General features: G+C 34.8%; 1 protein-coding gene across 29 annotated transcripts in view; it reads right to left on the reverse strand.

The window, feature by feature from the left end:
- Positions 1-25,221, reverse strand: part of RIMS2 (regulating synaptic membrane exocytosis 2) — a gene marked incomplete at its 5' end in the record, with an annotated part of 471,635 nt that overhangs the window by 172,175 nt on the left and 274,239 nt on the right. For 22 of the 29 annotated variants that reach the window (XM_082045213.1, XM_082045206.1, XM_082045215.1 and 19 more), the window contains 3 exons: positions 8,089-8,157; positions 22,959-23,112; positions 23,679-23,850. In XM_082045213.1, the coding sequence (XP_081901339.1) occupies positions 8,089-8,157; positions 22,959-23,112; positions 23,679-23,850 (395 nt within the window). Of the gene's footprint in view, positions 1-8,088; positions 8,158-15,448; positions 15,476-22,958; positions 23,113-23,678; positions 23,851-25,221 lie in introns of all 29 variants that reach the window. The other 7 variants (XM_082045230.1, XM_082045232.1, XM_082045216.1 and 4 more) reach the window with 1 other exon arrangement.

Genomic DNA, 25,221 nt, shown 5'->3' on the forward strand with positions numbered 1-25,221 from the left:
TTAAGATTTCACCTGGTGCGGGTTTTCAACCCAAAATCTGGCAAGTATAACAAACCACCTGGGATACAATGGGATACAGTAACAATATAAAAAGTACCTAAGGTGTTGAAGAATGAACTTCACAAGATAAAAGTATATTGAGACTATACTGATACCAAAATAATTGACTCAATAATCTTTTACCTGTTTACTTTTTCATTGAATATCAATGGCTTTTGTTGCAATTACTATTTATCAAATAAAATACTTCCATATATAGGAAATGTGTGCCTTTCACTGACACATGAACTTCAGAGGAAAGACAAGCAGTCTGTGATTACTCTGCACCCATGAGAGATGCAGAGAGAGCAATGGGCCAGCTCCCCAGCTACAAAGCTTCAGGAAGACGACAGTAACACCAACCTGACATGGTACGCCTAGCACAATCCCTACAACCCAGAAGTGGCCAAGACTCTAACAAACATGTTTAGCAATCAATGCTGTAGTTCTTCTAACCCCCAAACAGACTTTAAAGCTGCTCTTGATAATTGATTGACCATGGGATATGAAGTGGTAACTCTGGTACCTCTAATTTGAGAACTTCTAATAGAACGTGAGAAGCTTTGCTTGCCCAGGGCTTGAAACATTCGTGTCTCTCTCAAGAGATTGATATTCTCAATTGAAAAAAGGTATGATTTATCTTCCAATTTAAAAAACATTCCATGTCCTGGAGATAAGGCTAGAGAAAGTAAAAAAATCTTATTGTGGAAAGAAATTATAGACAGTAAAAACAGGTCATAGGTGCAATTTGACCAAGGAGCTGCTGTTGAGCAAAGCAGATAGTTATTTATAGCAGTAGTAAAAACAGGATAAAGAGTGGATCTGCTTGCAGCTATAAATATAAAGTCATTATCACAGAATCAAAGGCTCTGTAACTATAGAAAGCCTCTTAAATCAACATACAGAGCACACAGAACCTGATAATCAGTATAGAGATAATCAGCAATAAACAACTGTGAGCTGCAGACTCTTAAAAGATGGGCACATGACAAAGGTATCTGCAATGCCACCATCTTCTTGTTTTCATGAAAGAGTTTCATTAGAAACTATGGTACACATCAAATGAGGTATTTTACAAGGCTCACTAAATATAACTTCTGCTGAGCTGAAGTTTTAATTTTATCTGTCTTAAGAGAATATTAATACATTAATACTTCAAGTATTCATGCACACATTACAGCTGCACTGTGCTAATATGCTGTGCAGGGTATGTGCACAGTAAAAACTAACATTAATGAACTGTTATCAAATTCTGCAGCACTTAGGCACAAAATTTCAGAGAATCACAAACTTCCAAGTATTAGTTTCACATCAATAGCACTAAAATAACCCTGAAAAAAAATAAACACTGAAAAATACTAAATACTAATGAAGCTTTTAATCTATATGTCTTGCTGCATTATTGACTTGAGAGAAACTCTTTGTGTTAAAAGTGTTCTAGAAAAATAATATTAGAATTGCTTTTCATCACAGGCAAAATAATTGTCTTGCTTCAGACATTGATGCTAAGTGGCATTTTCTCCACTTTAACATCTGTACTTGATTGAGGCGTCAAGCTTTCTCTTTATCAAAAAATTAATTTTTAACACTCACTGTGGCTGGTCTTAGAACAAGCACTAATTAAAAACAATTATATAATCAAGTTGCCAGAAATGCTTAACATACCAAGATTTCACACATGGGCACTTTGGAGACAGTTCAGATCTTTTATACAAATGTGTTCAGCTTCTGTGCTCATTTGAACATCTAAATGCAGATTTTGGATGTCCTCTGAAAAAGTACTGACAGTAAACGATACTACCGAATTACTAGTATCTGAATACTCTATAAATTGAACATACATTATAGATGGATTTGGGGATTTTTTTTGCATCAAAGTATTATTCTACAACTATGGGAAGAATGAATATAGTGAAAAAAAAATAGAAGGAACAACTAATTACTTTCTGCGCATTTAACTCAGTTCCTCAAGAGGTGTTTCTAGTTCTACTGCACTAATTGTCTGTATGGGCCTATTACACTTGAGACAATTTTTTTGATTATTAATGTGCATGAAGAGAGTTCCCACACAGTAATAAAACAAAGCTTGGTGAGTTTTCAGCATTGTCTCTACACCCAGTATGACATACAAAGCTTGAAAATACCACAGATGCTACACAGATAATGTTTCTTCTTATTGAAGTACTCATCCAGGTATATTTTCTGCTGTCAAGCAAGTTTCCCAAATTAACCTCCTCTTGACACTTTTGATTGGAATTTATCAGTCCTTTTATCGAGCATTGCCTTCTTAGAAGTGCTCATCACCACATTTGTAACTCACCCCTACCAGGCTTCCCTTATGTGATGTGTCTGTCATGAGAGTGTCTGACAGGGATGCAACTTCCTTGCAGCATTCCATAATCTATTAGGTGTCTTTGTCACACTGTAGATATTATGACTGTGGTAGAACATGAGCTGACATGCTGAAACATACTCAGAGAAGAGAATACTACTGATAATCTGCAAAGAAAACTTGAATTTAATTACATCTGTACTTTCAAAGTGGAGTGATACAGCTTATATAAATATAAATATATAAATATAAAACTAGGGTTTTTTTAAAGTGTATTAATTGAGAGATTTTGATGTTTGAAGATGTTTCGTCAGCTGAGGAAAGGATATATATATATTTTTAATAGTAAAAGTATTACCACACTTTACCTTTGATACATTGAAAATGAAACTAAAAATACAAGGAAAAGATTGAAGAATGATAATAAAAATTCCTCTGTTAAGAACTGTAGGCATGAAGTTGTACATAATATACGCTTCCCTTGTTTAAAACCAAGGAAAATGCTTAAAGACCCTTTAACCTAAGGGGTCAGCATAAGGACTATTTTAACACTTGTTGAATTTCACATGTCATTTTTGGGGGAATTTTCAAGATACACAGACACTAAGGTATTTTTTACTCGAGAAAGAAGCTACAGAGAACAGATTTTAGTGCAGAGGAATGGACATAGGCATAGAATAAAGCATTTGTGTGTGTTGTTACTGGGCTTTTGGGGCACTACAGAGTCCCATTTAGGGCTGGCTGGTGATCTACAATGCAATCCTTTAATTTAGTTGGGGTAGAAGACATCCACTCTGTCTACAAATGCCGCAAGATGTCTTTTAACAGGCAGTTGATTTCATGCTGTAACCAAAGTATTTGTGAGTTCTATATCTGCTTTGAGCAGCAATCATCAACAGGACCCAGGTATAAAAATTCAGATCACATTAACAGCAAGTAGAGAGAGAGCCTTTTGTTTCCTCTGCAGGGAAAGCTGCAACACAACAGTGAAAGAATTATTTTTAACAAAGGACTCCTCGGGTGTTTTGAGAAGTGAGGCAAAAATGAATAATTGCTTTTCATTCTTCTTCAAAAACAGAATAATTTTTGTAAGTTCAGTAAGAATTTCTTTACTGGTTGTTACTGTTTTTCCTAATCTTCTTGGCACTAGCCATCCTCTGAATAAATATTTTATTTGTAGTCTTATTTTGCTCATGAAACATCTTGCTATCTTTTGTATAATGAGAAAAACTCACTATAAGTGGTTTTCTTCTCAAGGCTAGAGACTGTATTCTTTTACTTGGAAAAGCTCTTCTCTACAGAGACTTGCAATGTAGTTTATGCAGAATTCACTGCCTTAAATTCTTCCAGGCTTCATCTATTGGAACACATCTCAGACTACAAGTATCTCATGAAACGATGCAGTGCAGGTGAGATATTGGTGTAGAACTGAATTTTAAGCATTAATATCTCACTTAATATTGAAGTCTTACAATAGGTTAGACTTTTTATGATTAAATGGTCTTGACAATACATGTATCTTTCTGCTCATAATATCAGAGTTGGTAGGATACTTGTACTTAGTAGGTTACAGCAGATTCAACATTCTCTATGAAGAAGTACCTGGTCAGATAACTACTTAGAAATTATGGTCCATATTCATTGAACTTCATTAACTGTAATGCCCATTCAGCTTTTGTAAATAGAAAGAAAAAATAAACCCAACCCACTTTTCATTGAATTGTATTTAGTATCATGACAATTTAAATGGTGTTTTGAAAAGTGCTCCTAAATTTTTCTAAAATCAATATAAAAATACTGTATTGCTTTTATCAATAGCCATGGAAGAGCATTGTAAGGGGCATGTGAAGTTGCTGATGTGCACCCACACAGAATTGCTAATCACAGACAATTTTATGGGGGCCAAAGTTTATCATTCAGGACAGCAAAACAAATGCTTTAAATGGTTTGAAGGCTAGGTACAAGCCACCTAAAGACAAAAAAAGCACTGCTAGTGCCTCTCCTTCTGCTATCCTGTGCTAAGACTGAATGCAGCAGACATGAGATATAGTAGAGATTCTGTTCTAGTGCTTTTGATCCCAAGATGAAATGCATGTATTATACATAGTATATGAAGAGAGCTCTTTTAAAATCTTGTCAAAAATCACTTCTGCCTACTTGTTTAAATACGTTATAACCCTTTCTGACAGAAGCTGGTGTAGAATACACGTACACCCAAGAAAAAATACATCGAAGCTTTTCAATTGGTTTATCATTATTTTCTTACAAAGCTTTTCCAGTTGACAGAAACAACATTCTCGTTAATAAGACTGATGTTTTTAAGTTTATCTAAGTCTGATAAGATGCAAGACACCAGAAGGGGTAGCTTTTACGGATAATTTTTCCAAAAGATGTTTGAACTTTTTCGTAAAAATTCATGAAAGAATAGTATTGGAAATAGACACACTTTAAGACTCTTATAATAAGGAAATTAAATCAGTGTATCAAAAATAACAGAGCAGCGAAAAAGAGCAACTGCAGATTTAGTAAAAATCGATTATGATGCAAGAAACTGTAGCTTATGGAGTTCCCTCTGTTTCAGTAAATATGGTCTAACACAATCTTGCTTACAGATGTACATTAAGAAAGATCTTCCACTGCTGAATTTCTATGTATCACCAGCTTATCCAAAGACAAAGTCAACTGACCTTATGGGACCTATACCAGAGAAGCTATGTAAAAAGATATTGTGGAGAAAATCTCAACTACGATCAGGGACATGATGAAGCCAGACAGCATATATCTTTCAATGAACTACAAATAAATATATAATGAGATCAAGGAAGGTCCATGGATTTCATAGAATGACTTGGGTTGGAAGCGGCCTTTAAAGGTCATCTAGCCCACTATTTAAAGAAGAACAAAAAGAAAATTCTTGCTCTTCTTAAAGGTTTTTGGAGTTCAGTTGCCAGACCAAACAGTTTGAACAAGCATTAATTCCATAGAAAGGAACACTGTGAGTACCTGATAGGTATTAGCAAACATACTTGATATGATACAGTATTTATATGGCAGAAGGAAAAAGAGCAAAGTGAAGTGTCATGTTCAACGAAACCTGAAAATAAAAAATGAAAGAACTGAGGTAAGAAAGAAAGAAAACAAAGAGAGACAAACGGCTAAAACATTACACTTCATGCAAAGAAAGCATATATTTAAACCATGATTGTGATGAGTCTGCAAATGAATAGAAGAACCTTAAGGGAGAGAACGATGTGGATGATAAGACAAGGATAAATCAAAAGACTTGCAAAAATAGTGACAGCAGCACCAAAAAAAAAGAAACAAAGAAAAAAAGAAAAACAAAAAAAAAAAAAACACCAAAGCCAAGAGAACATCAAACTTTTCCACCCACACAGCCAGTATGAATGAAAATGCAACTAAGCTGTAGAATTGTCAGCAGAAATCCAAAAGCTAAAAGATCCTAAAGGAACTAAAGGTACTTCAAAAACTCAGGTAAGGGAAGTAGACTCATTCAGTGAACTGTAAAGACAATGATTTTACAAGTTGTAAAAAGAGTGATTAAACAATCTGTTTCCTGTGAAAAGGCTGGCTAACACAGGGCAGATTTTAATGACCATTTTTATAGTCTTCACGTGAACAATACAAAATGCGATAATGGAAAACAGGTAAAGAAAATCAGTTCTTTTAAGAGAATTGTCAAGAGAATTTATAATATTGCTAGGAAAAAAAGTACTTCAATAGCACTGGAGAATATATGGTCATTTCATATACTGCATTAGAGAATCAGATGTTATGGCTGTCTGAAAAGAAGAGATTCAGAAGTATAAGGGTTATCATCTTCATTATGTCTCCTCTTTTTTAGCATGTGACCAGGATAAAACAGTTATCTGTGCCTGAATCACAGAGGCAGTACATGTCGTGTGCCCAGCCAGTGGGATCCACCATGCCTTCATGCCAGCCTAAGACTGAAAGTACAGTAAGTAGGAACAAGGGACTCCTGAGCACCACTGTCCCTCTAGTTCCTGTACTCCACACTGGTTGCATATCCTTCCTGTCTTCTGACTGTAGTAAAGCAAACAGGGGAATGGGAATATAAAAATGCCCTAAATTTTCCTTTGGGAGGGAATAAGTTTTACTGTGGAATATCTGCAAAGTTCTCTTGTTCCAATGCAAACGAGGACAACTTGCACTTAAAAATATATGTTTTCGAGGTATTTTAGTAAAAGACCTACAGTGAACCACGGTCAATAAACATGCTAACAAACTGGACTAGATGATCTTTCGAGGTCCCTTCCAATCCCTAGCATTCTATGAATATAACTTGCCTTGTTTGTACCACAAACTGCGTATAACATTATATTAGTTTAAAAAAGGGATGCTTGATACAATTTACATGCTGGTTAATAAAAAAATCTGTTATTCCATTGTCCCAGCAAACACAAGACCCATGGAAAGGCAATAGAAGTATAGCAGGGGCAAAAGCAAGCAGAGCCTAAGAGAGAACTGTGAAATATCTGGAAATACAAGGATGACTACACAGACAACACAGAAATGCACCTGAGCTCAGACTGGTAACAGTTTTGAAGACAGGACTGTGAAAACATAAGCTATTAGGTAGCTCACCAAATGACTGGACTTATCAATACTTGGGTGCACCCCATCTAGCAATATCCAGGATTGCCTATTTTATCTCCTTTTTTTCTCTCTACCGCCAGGCCCAGCTGCAGTAAATTTCCTTTGTCTCCTATTTCCTATATACCCTTCCTTATCCTGCCAGCAGCAGGGACATATTATACCTGATGTAAAAGCTGCACATATACTGATGGGTGGCTGCGTGGCATGAACATGTTTTCACCAAACAGCTGATCAGTCTAAACAGCTGCTGCATAGACCAGGCAACATATACTGCTCCACCTCTGCTGAGTAAGGTACACGAATTATTATATACGTACACTTTAGCTAAGCCTGACCAAAGGGAACCAGGAACTGCCTAACACAGACTACTCTGAGCAGGTTAAAAAGCTTAGTAGAGCAGTGGGATAACAGAGTATACACTGAGCTGTGCAGCCAACTGTGTGCTGGTACCAGTAGCCATCGGAACGGGTTTAAAGGTGGCATGGCTGCAGCCTAAATGTATTCTCTGTTGTAGTCAGGAAAAGTATATGATTCTCTGATTTTATTGTTTTAAGCTATGATTACAGTACTATCTTTTCTCTTACAAGAGGAAGAGAAATACTGTTTCCTATGATCACTTTTATCTCAAATATTCATTAAACTATCAATTCCAATGCTTCTTAGTAAAATAGATTATCTGTTAAGGTGCCTCCTGCCTTAAATGTTCAGGTTTCAGACCTTTAGCACTGCTATTATTCCACTATGAAGCTTTAAAAAATATATCAAACCCAAAAGTCTGTCAAAAAACATCTTCAGATAAACAAAACAAAACAACACTTTTGGGCTAGTTTTATCATTTTATTATTAAAAAAAAAAAAAAAAAAAAAAAACCCAGGGAAACACACATATTGATTTTTTCACTCTTGGTAATTTTTGTGGTTAAATATACATTACCCATAATACTTACTTTGTGTCTGTTGGAAAAATACACACTCAGGTTCCATTTATTTTTCACCAGAAAAGAATTGGAAAATTCATAATAATAAATTATAAATAAGAAAGATTTCTACTGAACACAGAAGAGTAAATTTAGACAGTAATACCTGAAACAACACCAATTCCATCATCACAGTCGTAATCAGAGACTTCACTGTCGCTGATTCTTTTGGACCCTGCCAAGAAAAAAAAAATCAGACATGTAGAATTTATCTTCCTGTAAGTTAAAACTATTCTCAGTCAACAATATATGGATAAACATAAGGACTTCATACTAGACAATGAAGCATTAATATAACTGTATAACAGAAATTATTGATTTTATATTATTGCAAATGTTTTGGTGTACCATCAATTTTCATCTAAATGTTTAATGTACTATGCAATGAAAAGCTGAAATACAGCTCCACAACACTGCTTTTATGAAATATTTTCATATACTTCATATCTACATGTATTCACCCCATACAGAGTGAATTATTGACATCACATTGTTCATCTTCCAAGGCACCAACCTCCCACAAAGTCTTGGAACACCAGAAAAATAACTTGTAGCAATAATATTAAATGGATGTATTATATTCTTTAGGTTATTAGTAGCCATTAGCAGGAGAACAGGAAGCTTCACAAATATAGTGTGTCCTGAAAAACCAAATCTCTCTGTGATACCTTAGAGGAAACAAGCTATTAAATGCTCCAAGAGACTACACTTGTCAAAATAGCTAGAGGTTAGTTGGGAAAAAGAGATTCTACATCCATAATTAGAGTCAAAATGTAGGTGACGTAGGACAAATACATACATATATATATATATATATATGTCAGTTTTTGTTTAGCCTAATTTTACTTCTGTCTTCTGTGGCATCTTTTAAATGGCATTTGATTCCTGACATTAGGATTAACCACTGGCATATGAATCACAATTGTTCATCTCCTTGTTTTAGATGTGAAAGTTCCTGTTTGTCAGCATGATAGCGTGTCTGTTCTAATCCTCTGGCCACATAAAAATAGGTAACTGGTCAGTAGAAGATTTAACCTAATTGTCACCAAATCTTCAATCATTTGCAAGATTTTTTATTCTCACCACAGGATGATTTATTCTGAGAAATGCACACACAAAAATACCAGTAAAAACTAGGAGTAAAGCTAAAGAAGGCCAGGACAAAGTAGGATTAATATTCTATCCAGATGACTGGCACAGGAGGATGCTTACTCTCCTTTCCCAAAAGAAAATTGGGAGAACAAGTGCTAAGAGGTTTTGTGACAGAAATTTTATAAAATATTTGAATCATAAGAACTGCTGTCATTTGTCAGACTGCCTAACATCTCTCTAGCCACCAAGGGATAATGGAAGGTCCTTCTTTAGCAGAAAGAGTGTCCTTACAGGATCCGTATGGAAAAAGTTTTCTGTGTTGTACCTTTCTAGCTTTCAGCAGGCAGGGGTCCTGGCAACTGAGGCTTCTCCCAACCCATCCTGTTTACCATAAGTCACTAATCACCCCACTCTCCACAAATTCATATAATTTCTTTTTGAGTCAGAGTATTCCCTTGGCCTCTATAATACACTGCCAGTAAGTTCTGCAGTTTAATTTTGCATTTTGTGAAATAGTCTTCCCTCTGTTTTATTTCTGTTACACTATTTCAGACAATACAAAGCTTTTGTATTCTGAGAAACTTGAATGAGCATTCTGTATTCTCCCATAGCCACCTCTTTTTTTTAGCTGAAATATCATTTAGTTCCTTTGCACATGCAAACCATTCCATAGTTCTGATTGTTCCTGCTGCATTTGTTTGTATGTTTTCTAGTTCTGTGGTTTTTATGAGAAGTCAGAAGTGATTGCAGGAATCAAGATGTGGCTGTATGAATTTATAAACTAGACTGCAGACTACTTCTTTTGGGATAAAAATTACTCTGCTAAAAATTATTCAACTAGAAAATGGTATAAGTGTGATATGTGTTACTTCTTAGAAAACACAATCTAGCCTGCCATTACATTATGCAATTTCAGTAGAGCAATGTTAAGTATTGTTATTTAGTTGCAGTAAAGCTTGAGAATTTTTTGCTCACAAATAGGAACTTAAAATTAGTACAAGGAAAGACATGCTTTAGTCTCCTATGCCCTGTAATTTTTGCATAGTAGAATTCAGGTAGGTTCAATTTATTATAAAAGTTTAGAAATAGCCATGCTACAATAGGGTAAAAGGTGTCTTTGAGTTCAAGAAAAAACAAATAAAGTCTTTCTCTACAATAAGAAACAGCAAGCAAGCGATCACAAATAGCACTTGGGAAAGCCTATAAGATGAGGGCAGGAGCTAAGGAAACTTTTCAGTCTCTTAATGGACTTTCTGAGAATCAGGATTTCTAAAAGCAATTAAGTCTGACAAGGACAATATTCAACCTGATTATTTTAATTATAGTACCACAAAGACCCCATGAAAAACTCTCTTCCTCCCAAAGAATATCCATTCTGCCTGTGATGCTGTTCCTGCTGCCATTTTCAGCAGACCCTTTTACTGGCCTGGTGATACATATGCCAGCAAGCAAGGAGGATTGGTCTCCATGCTCCTTAGCCACCAATTCAAAAGCAGGCCATTAAGTAAGAAGGACAATATTTGTCAGCAAACACTAAGCAAGAGAGACCTACTAGTTTGGCTGGGATTTGTCTGGGACCTAAAAGGCAGAAGCCCTGATGGGAGTGCAGAGCAGTGCAAGTACGGCCTCTGATAAGCCTGGTGCTGCTCTGGCAGTGGGACTGTGGCTGCTGTGCAGAGACGCCAATAACATCACTCAGGCGCTATCAGAGAAGACTGTGGGATGGGGAGAGAGGGGCCACTGAACAGTTTGCTGATGCTCATCACACGGATGCTTGTAAAGGCTTGTATCACGAAAGACGTAAGAGGGCTGCATCAACTATGATTTGAATGAATGTCATTTACTTATCATCCAATTCATCCTTATGAATGAATCTAATTACAACTGCCGTTGCTCTTTATTTATGTTTATATTTACAGCTAAGTACATCTGCTTTAACATATTTTTAGAATATTGTATTATGGAGAAAAGATTTTCATCGTTGAGGATAAAAATAGCCAGCTGTTGTCACAGTGGGCTCTAGACTTCCCATTTGCATAGCAAGAATTATATGTTGTAGTAGTCATGGGATACATATGGCAGAAAAGAGAGAGACTAAGAAGCTTCAGTGGACTACAGGTATAAAAGACAGGAGTCTCTAACTACAGGTATAAAAGACAGGAGTCTCTAGCCCCTCAAACTGCATCCACCTTTTCCAGAATCTCCTAATATCTCAACTCCGATACACCTTCCAGGATCTAGAGACCCTTTTTTTATATACAGGCCCCTGCCTTCACTCCCACCCAAGCTGCAGGGCAGAGCCTGGGCATAAGGAAAGTGAATGGGCCAGGACAGAGACCTGCCCAAAGGATGGGAGTACAGAAGGAGTAGCGTCAAGGGAAGAAACAGATTTCAGGGCTTTCTCCAACTGCCTTTGCTACTGCAAAGAGGAAAGTCTCTAGTAATAGCTGTCATCCCTTAAATACAAAACCTTTTTTCTCTATGATGAGATATGAAGCTTGTTCAGATCAGATCATCTATTCTATCTCCTCTGGCAGAGGCTATCTTGAGCCAAATCTAACAACTAACAGATGTAAACCAACTGAAAAAATAATAATAATAATCTTTTAGTAATATTTCACATTCGCTTATAAATGTAAATTTAAATACTGCTTAAGAAATCAAAAGTAATTTAAACGATAATTAATAAAATGGTTTTATTTTTGGAAAACAATGTTTTCAGGAAGGATGGAGGACGTAAAGCATGTCAACTAAATATATAATGTCAAGAAACACTGCCTGGAATCAGATTATATTTATTTCTTTATTTTAAATGTCTTCCATTAACTTCAGAAATGGAACATACTAGAAATTGCACAGGTCAAAATCATGTATTGAACAGAGTATTGGAAATACCAGTATAATTGCTGGCAGCTTAGTTTAATATTTCTTATAATTTTTGCAAGAGTAATTTCATCTGCTGTATATTAATTTCAGATGGTAATTTTCTTTCTAACCTATTGACAACGAAAATTTGAAGATTTAAGTTTCAGTCCCAGCTTAGTCGTGTCTTTTCAGAATACCACTTCATTATCTAAGTAATTTGAACTACTTATCATCAAATAGAAAGAATAATTCATAGTTTACCTGGGAAAGGTGACAATGAAGCCTCTCACAAATTACTGCAAAGGACTATTGCTAGTGAAACTGTTATTTAGTATTGTGATGGGTATCTTAAAGTGTTTGACAAATACATTATAAAATATGGTACTAATTTAGAGAGCAACAATCCATTCTAACATGCAAAATTCAGTAAAAAGTTCAAGCATGTAACACCTGGGATACCGGGTGTGTCAAATAAATGCATTGGTGCCAATGGTTTGCATATATTTAACTTTTATTTGATGGATTTTAGACATGAGGAATGGGATTAATTAAGTCTCACTGCCATTGCATTGCAATATAGCTTATTAATGAAACATTCTTAAGGATATTATTACCATTTTGTCTGCTAACTGGGTGGTTACAAATGGTAAATACTGACTTTTGAATGCTTTCCACTTGGATTAGCAGTTATTACGGTTACAGACTGAAGGCAAAATAGATCTCATGCTGTACAATTAGCTGGTGTAAACCACATTAAAAAAAAGCTTTAATTCAGCATAACCCCAACCCCGGTGAAATGAAAAGATATATTCTCATTCATTTCAGCAGGTTTTGGTTTAATAGCTTTCAACTATCAATAAAACTGTTTTTCAAGGACAGTTTACACTGGGGACAGTGGAGAACCTCCCTATCAGGACTTGATAACCTTCAGCATCCTCCTTCCCTCCTGCCACTTCCTACTCCTTCCCTACCACGGCTGCACAAGGTACCATCTCACCCAGCACGACAGCTCTGCAAGAGCATGTACACAGCAGCGCTGGAACTTTATGGCACTTGCACTGTAGATTTCATTGCAGGGCTGGGGAAAAACCTAAAAGCTATTAGACCCATTATTTTCGCTTTCCATTTAAAAAGTATTTTCTATTTAAATTTTTACTGTTTTATTGATTTTCTTATTTGCATTTTTGCTTTCTATTAGGTAGAAAAAATTTTAAATATGGTAGTTTCTTAGTGTAAAAACCTTTCAATTTTTCATCTTCATGGCTAGCACTAATGGAAAAAATGAGGTGTTTTATTCAATTTTATGAATCAAATACTTTTTTTTTGTTAACTTTTTACGGGCTGCAGTGTTGGTGGCCATGGAAGGCTCTAACAACTTCTGAATAAAAATAATATGGAAATCACTGAAGAAATCTTTGGAGAATCTTCTTTGGATGTCCCCTGCCTGTCTGTTTAGGAGGCATTTGGACAATGCACTTCATAACATGCTTTAACTTTTGGTGAGCTCTGAAGTGGCAGTTGGTCTAGATGATCATTGTAGGTCCTTTCCAACTGAAATATTCTATTCTATTCTATTCTATTCTATTCTATTCTATTCTATTCTATTCTATTCTATTCTATTCTATTCTATTCTATTCTATTCTATTCTATTCTATTCCACTTTTACAGAATCATATTTCTCTCCATAACATCATTCTAAATAACTGGCACTTTTCCAATTGAATGAGAAAATATACAATCATAATTATTTCCTTGCAAGGCAACCTAAATCTGTGGAGAGTTCTGAAAGATCTGACTTCTACATGACAATTGAAGTTGGCACAGCGTTGTGCCTCACCTTCTGTGCTTCATGTACTGCCCATTGATATTTCTGATATAGGCCTCAAGAAAAGACCAACATGTGACGTTCAAAACTCTACTAAAGCCTATATGACCAACCAAGCAATATAGTTATCAGGACTGACTAGGATGAATCACCTTAAATACAGAAGGAAGTGCCAGATTTATGGCTCAGGAATTCTCTGTTTTCCTTGTGGGGGTAAAAAAAAAAAACAACTAAAAAGAAAAAAGAAAGTAGACCAAGCTCCTCAGCATCCTGCCTCTTAAATGCAAGAATCTTTTACAGGGTTTTGTGGGCTCCTTGGGGGAACAAAGGGCAGTGAAGCATGCTTATGAGCTCCCTCCCTGAAGCTCACAGAAGGCCTTCACAACCACTTAAAGTAACTCAGCGTTGCCAGTAATTGTTCTGTCTTCAAAGCTGACACATAAGTAACCCTAAAATCAGTCTCACAACAACTGTCTTAAGAATTTGGTCTCTCAAATTCATCCAGTCTGTGCCCAAGGGTTCTTAGTGTGAGCTAATTTATCATGCAGTCCCACTGTCGCTATGTCAATCTGTCACTTTATCCTCCTGCACATAATAGTGTTTTTTTTAAGTTTTTGAGCAATTTCATCTACATTGACAGAGGGTTATAAATACAAAATATAATTAAATTCCTACAGATCTTTGAAAATTATTGCTGGATAGAAGAGAGAGATATAAATCACAACTCCTTAATGAAAAAGAAACATTATCAAGCCAAAATTTGTGGCTAATCCCTACGTGCACAAATCCATAGTCACCACAGCAAACATGGTCCTTTCCTATGTGAAGATATCATAAAACATGAGATTAATGTGAGATTATTTCAGGAGAGAATGGAATAGAAGAAATATGATAGACTAAAGGTAGATGAAATGAAAACTGGGCTTTATTAGTAGTACTCTCAAGAAACATCCTGTGGTGTTTTTGTTTCTTTCCACCATGGTATTGAATCCATTTTCTTAACAATATGCATTTCATTTTTTAAACATAACTGAAAGATAATTAGATGAACCAATAATTAAAACTGGAAGAAGGAAGCCCCATAATTAAAACTGGAAGAACTGCAAAAAGTCCCTCATGAAATGCACTACAAAATTTAAGCTTGTAAAAATTGTGCATTATGAATTTATCTATATTTAATTAGCGCAAACTGCTTAGAAATAGCAACTGGATTTGTAACTGGGGATTTAAATCAATATGAAACTGTAAAAATATGTATCAGTATAACTACTGATTTGGCCAGGACTTCACTTACCCCATTTCTGTATTTAAAAAATACTTACACTGCTTCTCAAAAAGCTGTAATACAACAATGTTCCTTGTAACATAGCTTAAGCAAATTGCATTTTCCTAGTATAGTTAATAAAGCTCACTACAGTTTACCTACCAAAGCTCTACCTAAAAAAAAGGCAGGCAAAGCAAGTATAGTGTTATAATACTGCTCCAATATCAATACTGAGATGTTGAGAACAGAGAATGAAAGCCAACAAAAGACCTATGACTGAAAAGCAGACAACAAAAGCCAAGGAACATTTAAGCAATTTAGCACTGCACAATACATAGCAAAAGCACACCAATAAAATATTGAATTAAATTCCGCATGTATATGGAAGCACTAAGCATTCCTGGCATGCTGAAAATTTACCTGAATCATATGAATATAAGCCTCTGTCTGGAAAACAAATATTGAAATGAAGTAGTGTCAGGAAAAAATAGATGAATCAATACATGTAACAGGGGTGGTTAGAACCTTAAACTTCATTGAAATTGCTTCTGGAGACTGAAGAATTTGTAATTGTAGGCCACATTCATTCAAAACAATAAAACTGAAGCAGCTAGGAGAAATTAAACCACAAAAATTCCAGTCACTTCTGGATCAACTTTTGTATTTAGTAGTCACAGAGGACTAGTAGAGCTATTACAGCCATTTCCAATTCTGAAATACAACTGCACATTTACTATAAGCAAGTGTTTAGCTTGCAAAATGTATATTCAACTAAGCATGCAATATGAGCAGCTACTCTTAAAGTTGCTGCGCACTGCTGCTGGCAGGAAGTTTTTAGCAGAACGTTCCTGAAATGCAGAGATGAATCCTGCTTTAAATTTAACAGACTCAGAAGTGATGTTCCAGTCGATCTTCTGTCTCCAGTTAGGTCCTGACTGATTAGGTAAATATGTACATACATGAATACCTTATCTACATATCATTGTTACCAGAGAATTTAAGAGTCCTGATGTGAGCACAATAATTAAATACTTGCAATATCTGTTTTATTGTTTGCATTCCTTAAATCTGCCTGGTTTATGTGTTTTAGCTTTCCATAAAACCATACCAGTTTTTTTTTTAACTTGACAATATAACAGTAGGCAAACTTTTGGATAACTACGGAAATGTGAAATGTTACTTTGCATTTGCAGATTTTGTAAATGTGACTTCCATAAAGCAATACGAAGAAGCCAGGAAGTCAGGATAACATGAATACTATCCTACCATTAATAAGACATTATGAATGTTTTTATTCCTTATAGCTGAACAGCTCACAGACATCAACTTGAATATTAAAGAGTGACAGTCCATGAGTAAATGATGCACCTCAGATAACAAGATATGACAGTGTCAAAGGAAAAACAAAAATTTTGATTACTTGCCAACTAGTGCTGTTAAGAATTCATTGGATGAATAGTTCCCTTCTGGCAGGTCACACTTTTTCTGACATCCAGTTACTAAGTATTTTAATATGTAGACCATATCACTAAACCATCTACTACTTACAATTTCTAACTCTCTATATTTTCAAATTGGGTTTCTCGATAAACATAATTCATTTTTAGGGTCCAGTTCTAGAATTCTGTTAAGCTATATAATTACAAAGCGAATAAAGGCAGGAGGTGGGGAGGGGAGGTTCAGCATCATTTGCAACCTTTTAGATGTGAGCTTTAGTGTATAACTTCTCTAATATTTGTGTTCTCTGGTACTAATGTCTTCCAGTTATGAATTTCATTAAAAACTGATCCCTCTTTGGCTACAAAATTACAAAAAATGGACTATAGGGAATTTTTCTAGTTTACTCCAGCATCAGAAAGTCACCAAAGGCTTAAGAGTACCATAAAAAAAAAATTAAAACAGTCTAGAAATTAATTATATTATTAAAAATTAAGGACTTTCTGAATTTAATTTCTGGAAAATTTCTGTAAAATGGTACGAGTTCTTGTTAGAGCACAAGAATATAAAAATACTGAGATTATAAAGGGAGTGACAACTAAGGAGGCCATGTTTGTTTCTGTATGGTTGCAAAACAGAAAGAAAATGTAAGAATAGTATTAAACCCATCTGAAATCTTTACCAGAACCATCACACTCTTACATGACAGTTTATTATGATTCAACAATTTAAATAAATAAATACACACTACCTTTAGCCAGAAAGTAAGCTATTGTATGGACCTATATCTTTTAGAATCTTCTTAAAGGTCACCTGACTTGCTATTTATTGACTGCCAGAAAAGTTACTTTACCCTATCCAATGAGTTATTTCTAAGAACCTTGCTTTTCTGTCATCATTACATGGCAAAGAGTAGTTTAATAACATCATTCTATGAAGTCACCATAGCGACAGCATTATAAATAGTCAAATTCCCTTCAACTGCTTCACAACAGAATTTTAAGTATTTCTGTAGTTTAACTACAATTTAATAAAGTTTATTTTAAAATTTTCAAACAGCACAGAATTAATATCTCAAATAATTTTCTTTTATTAGGAACAATAAAAGTATTTTGATAGTTTAAGGCCTTTTTGAGACACCCCTGTATCATGTTAAATACCTTTTAATTAAAGTATTTAATAAATCATAGATGTACAATAAATACAATAAATAAATCATAGATGTATAATAAATACTGGTGTATATATATCCATATTCTATGAACAAAACATCAATGTATGCAAACAAAGATAACATGCCCAAAGCCTGTGCTCCATATAAGAAAGAGAAAAATTAAGAAGAATGAAAGAGAAAAATAAGTGCTGTTTTTGCTCTCTAGGGTAAAAGTCTCACAATATATTAATCATTCATAGGCTGTGCCACTGACCATAAAATGCTCCATATTATAATCTGAAAAAAGTCACTGATGCATGTTTCCATTAAGTATAACTCACTTGCCTACTAGTGAACAGCATTATTATAATTCCCTCAAGTAAGTTTCAGTGACATTGAGTTAAAATTATTGTACTGACTTACCATATTCACGATAAACTAAAAGGAATTTGCTGAGACAGTGAGATCCTGATTCTGCAGTAAAATGAGACTCTACAGAGCTCCCAGGAAATCAACAGTTTTCATTGGATGACTGAGGGCTGAAATGCAGGGGCTCAGATTTCACAGGCTAAAGTTTCAGATACATTGTAATTAATTATTATTAAATGTTAATGATTTTGGTACTACCAAGTGTATCTCTTAATGTCCTACAACATAGACTTGAAAATTTTAAGTTTTAAATAATGGAAGAGAGGACTTGAATTAACAGCTATAACATTCAACTCATCTGTAATTTGACAGTAAAGACACAGAATTTCAGGAAAATCCCTAAGCACCCAGCAATGACAAATCCATCTGAAAATGTTACTGAAAAATTAATAAGCCATGGGGTCCTTTAGTTCAGTTTATCAATTTGCTTTTTCTAGTTGGATGTAATAATTTTCAGCATGTTAAAGTCTCAGGATTTCCCCAGAAAATATAGTCTGACTCAGCAAAGCGTGCAAAGCTGATCCTGATTGATGCTTCTGGCATTCAGGTGTTGTAAAAATACAATATGACCCACTATTTTGGACTTCTGTTTGTTGATTACAAACATCATCGTTTCTAAAATCTTTTAGACCTAGCTTTCAGCAGAGATTATCTCACAAATATTTACTACTTTTCTGTTATCGAGGATGCTTAAAATATAAAACTTCACTTTCTTGCATTCTCATGGCCATTAAAAGCTCTCCTTACACTGTTGTACATACCTGTGCTGTAACTAGAGACCTGAAAATGTTTGGGTTTACTATTATTTTCAGATTTCTTCCCTTGTGTTGTGTACACTATTGTGTACACTGTTGTGTACACTGTACACCCACTCTCTGGTCTACAGATTAATGATTCAGACAGCTTGGTTTTTTAAAAATCTGACTTGGAAAAGTAACGTCAGTTACTTGGGAAATTCTTAAAACACTTGAAGTAAAACAAACTCTGCTCCAAAAAAATTCAGAGTCAGTATAGAACTAAAAAAATTATTGTTCTTCAAATACACAATAACCCAGTATTCTTTATCAACTGAACAGGACCAGCTCACACTGCACAAATGCACATAATACTTGAACGTAACTGTAAAAGACTAAATAAGAATGTCTCAGATCCAATTTAGTGTCTGTTATCACTCTATTCTGGGCTGCACAGAGAGGAAGCCATTTTTTATTTGCAGTCCCATGGTATAACCCCTGCTTGATTTCTGTTTCAGTTCTTCAATGAATAGTAATACCAACGTTAACTTCCATCCCATTGATCCTAACAGCTATAAACACAACATTCAAACCATGTTCAATTTTCAGTGTAATCTGTAGTAAGCCTCTTACCTAATGTGAGATGGAACAATAATACAGTGGCCTAACATAAAACAGGAATGCCCAAATATTTTTAAAAATAATCTTTAATTTTCTGTTTATAATCTCTTTTCAGAGGCAATATAAAAAGAACTTCAGTTTGTCTGTAATTCTAGTTAATGTTGTCTGAGATTCTTAATGTATGGCTGGTTTTACGTCAAATGTTAAAGGAAATGAAGCCATTTAAAAAATTTTCTTCAAAAGTTTGGCATGATAAGTAAAATAGACCTAGTCATTACCTCACATTTCACGTAAGTTTAGAACACACTCACTGGATAAAAATCAGTCAGTTTATGAAAATCTGAAATGTAATTATCTGAAAGACCTAGTAAGTAATAATCCTATGTTCTATATTAGTTCCAGTTCCTAAGTAGATGTCTTTCAAAAAATACAAAGGAAAAAGCATGGTAATGATCCTTCATCACTAGGAAGTTAAGGGATTGTATGGATCGGAGGACTGGGCAAGAGAAGGTGGCCAGGTGGCTTAGATCAGTCTATACCACAACGTAATGCCCATTCAATGATATTGAGAGACAAATATATGTAGAAACTAAGCTATTTTCTCTGAAAGCTGGTTCCTAAGAAAATGGCATATGGAGGAAGCCTGCACTTTGCTACTGGCTGTCTGAAAATATAGGAGAACAGTCTTCAGGGCTGGCAGTCTGCTATTCATCAAGAACACTACAGTTCCTTGATATTAAAAAGAGAATAGAAGTAAGTGGTAAGTGTAGGTGGTTCTTTTAAAATACCTTCAGAGAATAACATTAAAGTATTGTCTTCAAATATATGTATTTATAGCAACTTGGCAATCATGAAGATAAGCAAGCTTAGATGTGTAGATGTGTATTTATACAAACAACAAATCATCTTGTAATTCAAAATCTCTTTTTATTTCTCACACTAACAATTTGGGGGGGCATGCAATAAAGTACTTCATACTGTACTCACTAATTCTATACACAGAGGCATCACAGAAACTAACAAAAGGTGGGAGGACTGAACTGCTCAGATTTTGCAGCCCCAGAAATTGAAATCAGCTTGCTGATTTCAATGTTCTAAAATGTGCTTTGGAAAAGACAAACTTTGTAGACCTGCCTGGTCTTCATTCTGGAGATTTTTTTCACCTTGTTGTAAGGTGCCACTGGATAACATCTTCTGTTTCATCAAGAACTTCAGACACAAGAAACTAAGATATTAAGTTTAACTTAATAGCATTCTGAAACCTCAAAAAAAAAAGAACCAGACTTCTATATGTTATTAATATATTATTAGTGAAGTCAAACTGTCATAAGATGAGCTGTCTGCCCTTCACCAGTTCCCTGGTGATGACATTTAGGTTGGGAAGGGCTTTCTGGTAGTCACCTGGTGCAACACCTTTTTCAGGCTTGGACAACTTACATTGCATTGTTATGGCCTTGTCCAGCTGAGTTCTGGATATCTCCAACAGGATATTCCATCACCTCTCTGGACAACAAGAAATATTTTAATTTCCATTTCAGAGGTGTGACACCAATTAGAAATTTATATTTAATTGCTAAAAGGATTCTGCTACCATTGAAGATCTCGGACCAGACGTTACGCTTCCATTTGTATGCCTTTCCTGTCCCCAAAAAGGAGACATTTTTATTACAAGAGACCTTTTGCTCTATTAGCTGTACATGGAAAACTATCTGTTTAAACTGGAAATTATTTATAACACACAAGGATTCAAGAAGTGCATATATTCCCAGGAGACTAAGGAAAACCCTTCTTTAAGGGATCCCAGTCTCAGTAGAAATGCAAATAGCATAATTTATTGTAGGAGTATGGAAATTCTTCAGAAATCACAGCAAATATCTAACACTCTTTATTTGGCTGAAGTTTTTAGAACCCCACATTGTGAAAGTACTCCTTTCATCTTCATTGAAACACGGGACTTCTACACCAAATCTTACTGTTTCATCAAAGCAGAAGTGATGATAAGTCCTTCCCTCTACATTTACAGACAGGTGTATAAGATTCTTCAGTTGAGCATATTATTAGTATTAGTAACAGCATCAGCACTAGCATTAAAAAAAACTCATTGATAATCAAATTTTGAGTCAGCATAATTGAACAGATCTTTAGTCAAGTATTACTACAATCTTTTCCGAAATAAATCAGTTACTGTCTTATTCATTCTCCATGGCAGTTATTTATTTCGCAGACAGGAAATACTAAAAAAATAGTTTTTTTTTTTCACGGCTGAATATTTCCTTAAAACCAGAATTCCACAAATTTCACATACTAACAGATACTGAAATATCCAACTGGTCTGTAAAAGTAATTTTACATGGAAAATTAAATTTCCTAAAATGTTTTACAAGATGGTTGATAATTTAGAAGAAAAATTATTTTAAAACTTTACTTAAGAAGACTGAAAAGGACTGAATTGAAACAGAACTCCTTACCTGTTAACTATCATTTCTTTCCTCCTTTTGTAGAAAAGTATAGTCTTACAGCTTGAAGGTTATGCACTGTAACTCTGTTACTCTAACTCAGAATATTATGATATGGAGCATTTTAATCCTTCTCACCATCCAGTGCACAGACACAAAATCTGTCAACTACTTAGGATACTTATATACAAGTGATTATTTAATAGGGAATCCACATAGAACATACGAAATAACAAAGTTTGTTTGCATGGCTACAAATGCATGTGTTTCTCTGAGTTTGCATGTAACGTATGCACACACACACTCACATACAATCATTCAAAAAACCCAAATAATTCTTATAAATAGCTTCTGGTTTGTTGAGGTTTTTGTTGTTTTGTTTTGCTTTGTTTTGTTTTTATACCAGTGTCAACTGATATTTTACAAAGTTAATTCAGTGAAGGATAGCTTAAATTACTGGAAGTACTGAGCAGTTAAACTAGAGAAACAATGAAGTATTGAGAAAAGATTTTCACCCTTTACTTATTCCTATGTATGGATTTTTTGCTAGCACACTGTATATACTCCATTTTCCAAATATCTACTGGTAACATCAAACTGCTGTGCATCAAGTATACCAAACTCTACAAAACAGAATTTTAAGATAAATTCTATTTGTGAATGTAACCATGTAAAGTAGTAACAAAACAAGGTAACAGGCCATGGTATTAATTTGGCTACATATGATGTTATATGCAGGTCACTTTATTTTTAAGAAGTGTGAGCTAAAGAGAAAGGTACTGCATGTTCACTTTTGGTTAAACAATTCAGTTATAAACTCAATATAGGAGATAGGGCTTCAAGATAAAAACAGCACATTCCAAAAGATCAAGATAATTTGCTTGAGCTCAGGATCTGAACCAGGTACTCTCACAAGAAAAAAAAGGTGTATTTCACAGTGTTCAGTATTACTATTTGTAGACTCTCATCAATAATCATACATGACCTCATTCATAATGTCTACAAATGAACACACAAATTCTTCCCATCTACAGGATTTTAATATACTTTACATGGCAATTTAAATGAACTATACACAGTGTGTAAAACTAACAACCTACTTTGTAACCTCCGTGTGGGACTCTCGCCATGGAGCTGTCTGCGTGGCAAATATGGTGAGGGATGGGGAAGTGGCAATGAAGAGACATCGTGCGTTTGAAGCTTGTACCAGTGAGGTTCATCATCTAGTAATGCTGTCTCTAACTCAATAAGAATCTAAAAAAGAAAAAATGGTTAAAAGTAGGAAAGCATTACATAACAGAACATTTAAAATATGTATGTTCATAAATTTTATTCTATTATTGTCTTATTGTTAAGGACTTTGTCTGAAGTTATCTATAAATCTTGCATTTAATATGAAACAAGTTTCCGTGCCTTTTAAAATACTAAATATATAAAAAATATTTCATAAAACTTTTTTTTACCTTCTAACAATCTTCACAGCATTCAAGCATCTTGTAGCAACTTTGTCAGCAACATAACAACATTTTGGCAAAATACAACAACAGATAATATAGATTTTAATGAACAGTTCTAAAAGAAATCCAGAAATCATGTGCATGCTGTTACTAAATCAGAATAAATACAAAAAGAATCTCATATCAGTACTATGTAATAAGTGTGAGATCACTATTTGTTTACTACTAAGTGAAATAAGGACAAATGCAACAATTTAAAACAGTTTTGCTTTGCTATACTTGATTATTTCCTAAAAAATACTGAATATAGACATGAATATGTGAGCAACCATATTTATGTAATAACTACCAATAATTGTATACCTCTCCTAAAAATTCACTTTCTTCCTCTCGAACTCGTGCTTGGTCCCAAAGAGTAATTTCTAACATTCGTTCTCTAAATTCTCTCCGATGAACTGGAGAATAAATGAATGTCTGATTCCACTTAGGTTCCAATGTTTTCTTTACTGTTTTTGTTCTTCTTTTATTTTTATCACTGCAAAAAACAGTTAAATATTAAAAATGTTCAAAAGACCATCATACTGTAATAAGCATATCATGGAAAGTGGGAAATCTTTAATCAGTAATACATATTATAGTGTTATGGGCACTATGTGTCAGGATCAGCCCTTTATGATAAAATAAAGTTCAGCACATATACTGAGGATAATTCATAACTTCATGTTAAAAACTAAAAGTAGGTGATTTCCAGTTCACATGCCAATTCCAATTTTAAGAAGTTCCCTGAAAAAACAGGAATATTTTAATATGTTTATTTTGGAAACGGCATTTTATAAAGCAAAACATACTTCTCTAAATAGGAATCACATGAGGCACAGTCCAACAGTTGAACATGTATGCAGACAACACTGGGCACAGCAAAAATCTGCATTTCAGACAACAGAGCCAGCTGGTTCACTCATACTTTCAGTCCTAGAGCAGGTGAATCTTAAACTGCAGAGCAGGAGGAAGCAGCTGGCCAAAGTGAAGGAACAGCCAGGGCGCTGTGGGCAGCATGGGGCTCTCTCTGCAGGGTTTGCCTGACTAAGGGCTCCACAGTGGGGAAACCAGGAGCCCCAAGAATGAGTTACACGTCTTTTTCCAGCAACAATGTAAGGAACAGAATTCTCAAAACAGTTCCTAAAATCCTTTGGGTCACCCCAAGGATCCACCCAGGTTGAATGTCGATCTCCACTACAAGGTTGGTCTGGGGTATTGGAGCACAATGAGGTCTCCAAGCAAGGCTACCATGGAACTCCTGGCTCTGGCTCCAGGCTGTTGTTGAAAGCAAGGTGTTTTGCAGAATAATTCTGCTTGAACGAATTAATATTTTCTGCTGGAAACAAGTTTCACTGGGAAACACCCACACTCCTTCAACTGAGAATACTGACAAGAGTTCTCATAACAATGTTTAATTTTAAACCTGCTGATTACTGCATAATGCAGCTGTGGTACTAATTTATGTGGATTTTTTTAATGTGACAATGCAGATACTGTCTTTTTGCTAATACAGTAAATGCATTACAATTGACAAACATTTCTGAACTGTTACTTAGAAGCTGGAAGAAAATATTAACTATGAAATAATATTTTTAGACACACTGTTAAAACAAATAATGTAATTATTTCTATTACACTAAAGATTTGTTTACCCTTGAGAACTGAAACAAGTTACATTAGACAAGCTTTTCCATTGAAATTTGTTTAATCAAAGAGAGTTCAGTATCTTAATCTAATTAAATGCTTGATTTATTTAAGTGTATTTTACCTCTAGCATGTTTTCTTCTACTACACAAGAAATATATTGTTGCTTACTTAGCTTTTACCTCTAAGGAAAGGAAAATGAATTTCCATGTCAGGAAAAAAT

Source organism: Streptopelia decaocto, assembly GCF_964273445.1.
Source record: "Streptopelia decaocto genome assembly, chromosome: 2".
Classification (NCBI taxonomy): domain Eukaryota; kingdom Metazoa; phylum Chordata; class Aves; order Columbiformes; family Columbidae; genus Streptopelia; species Streptopelia decaocto.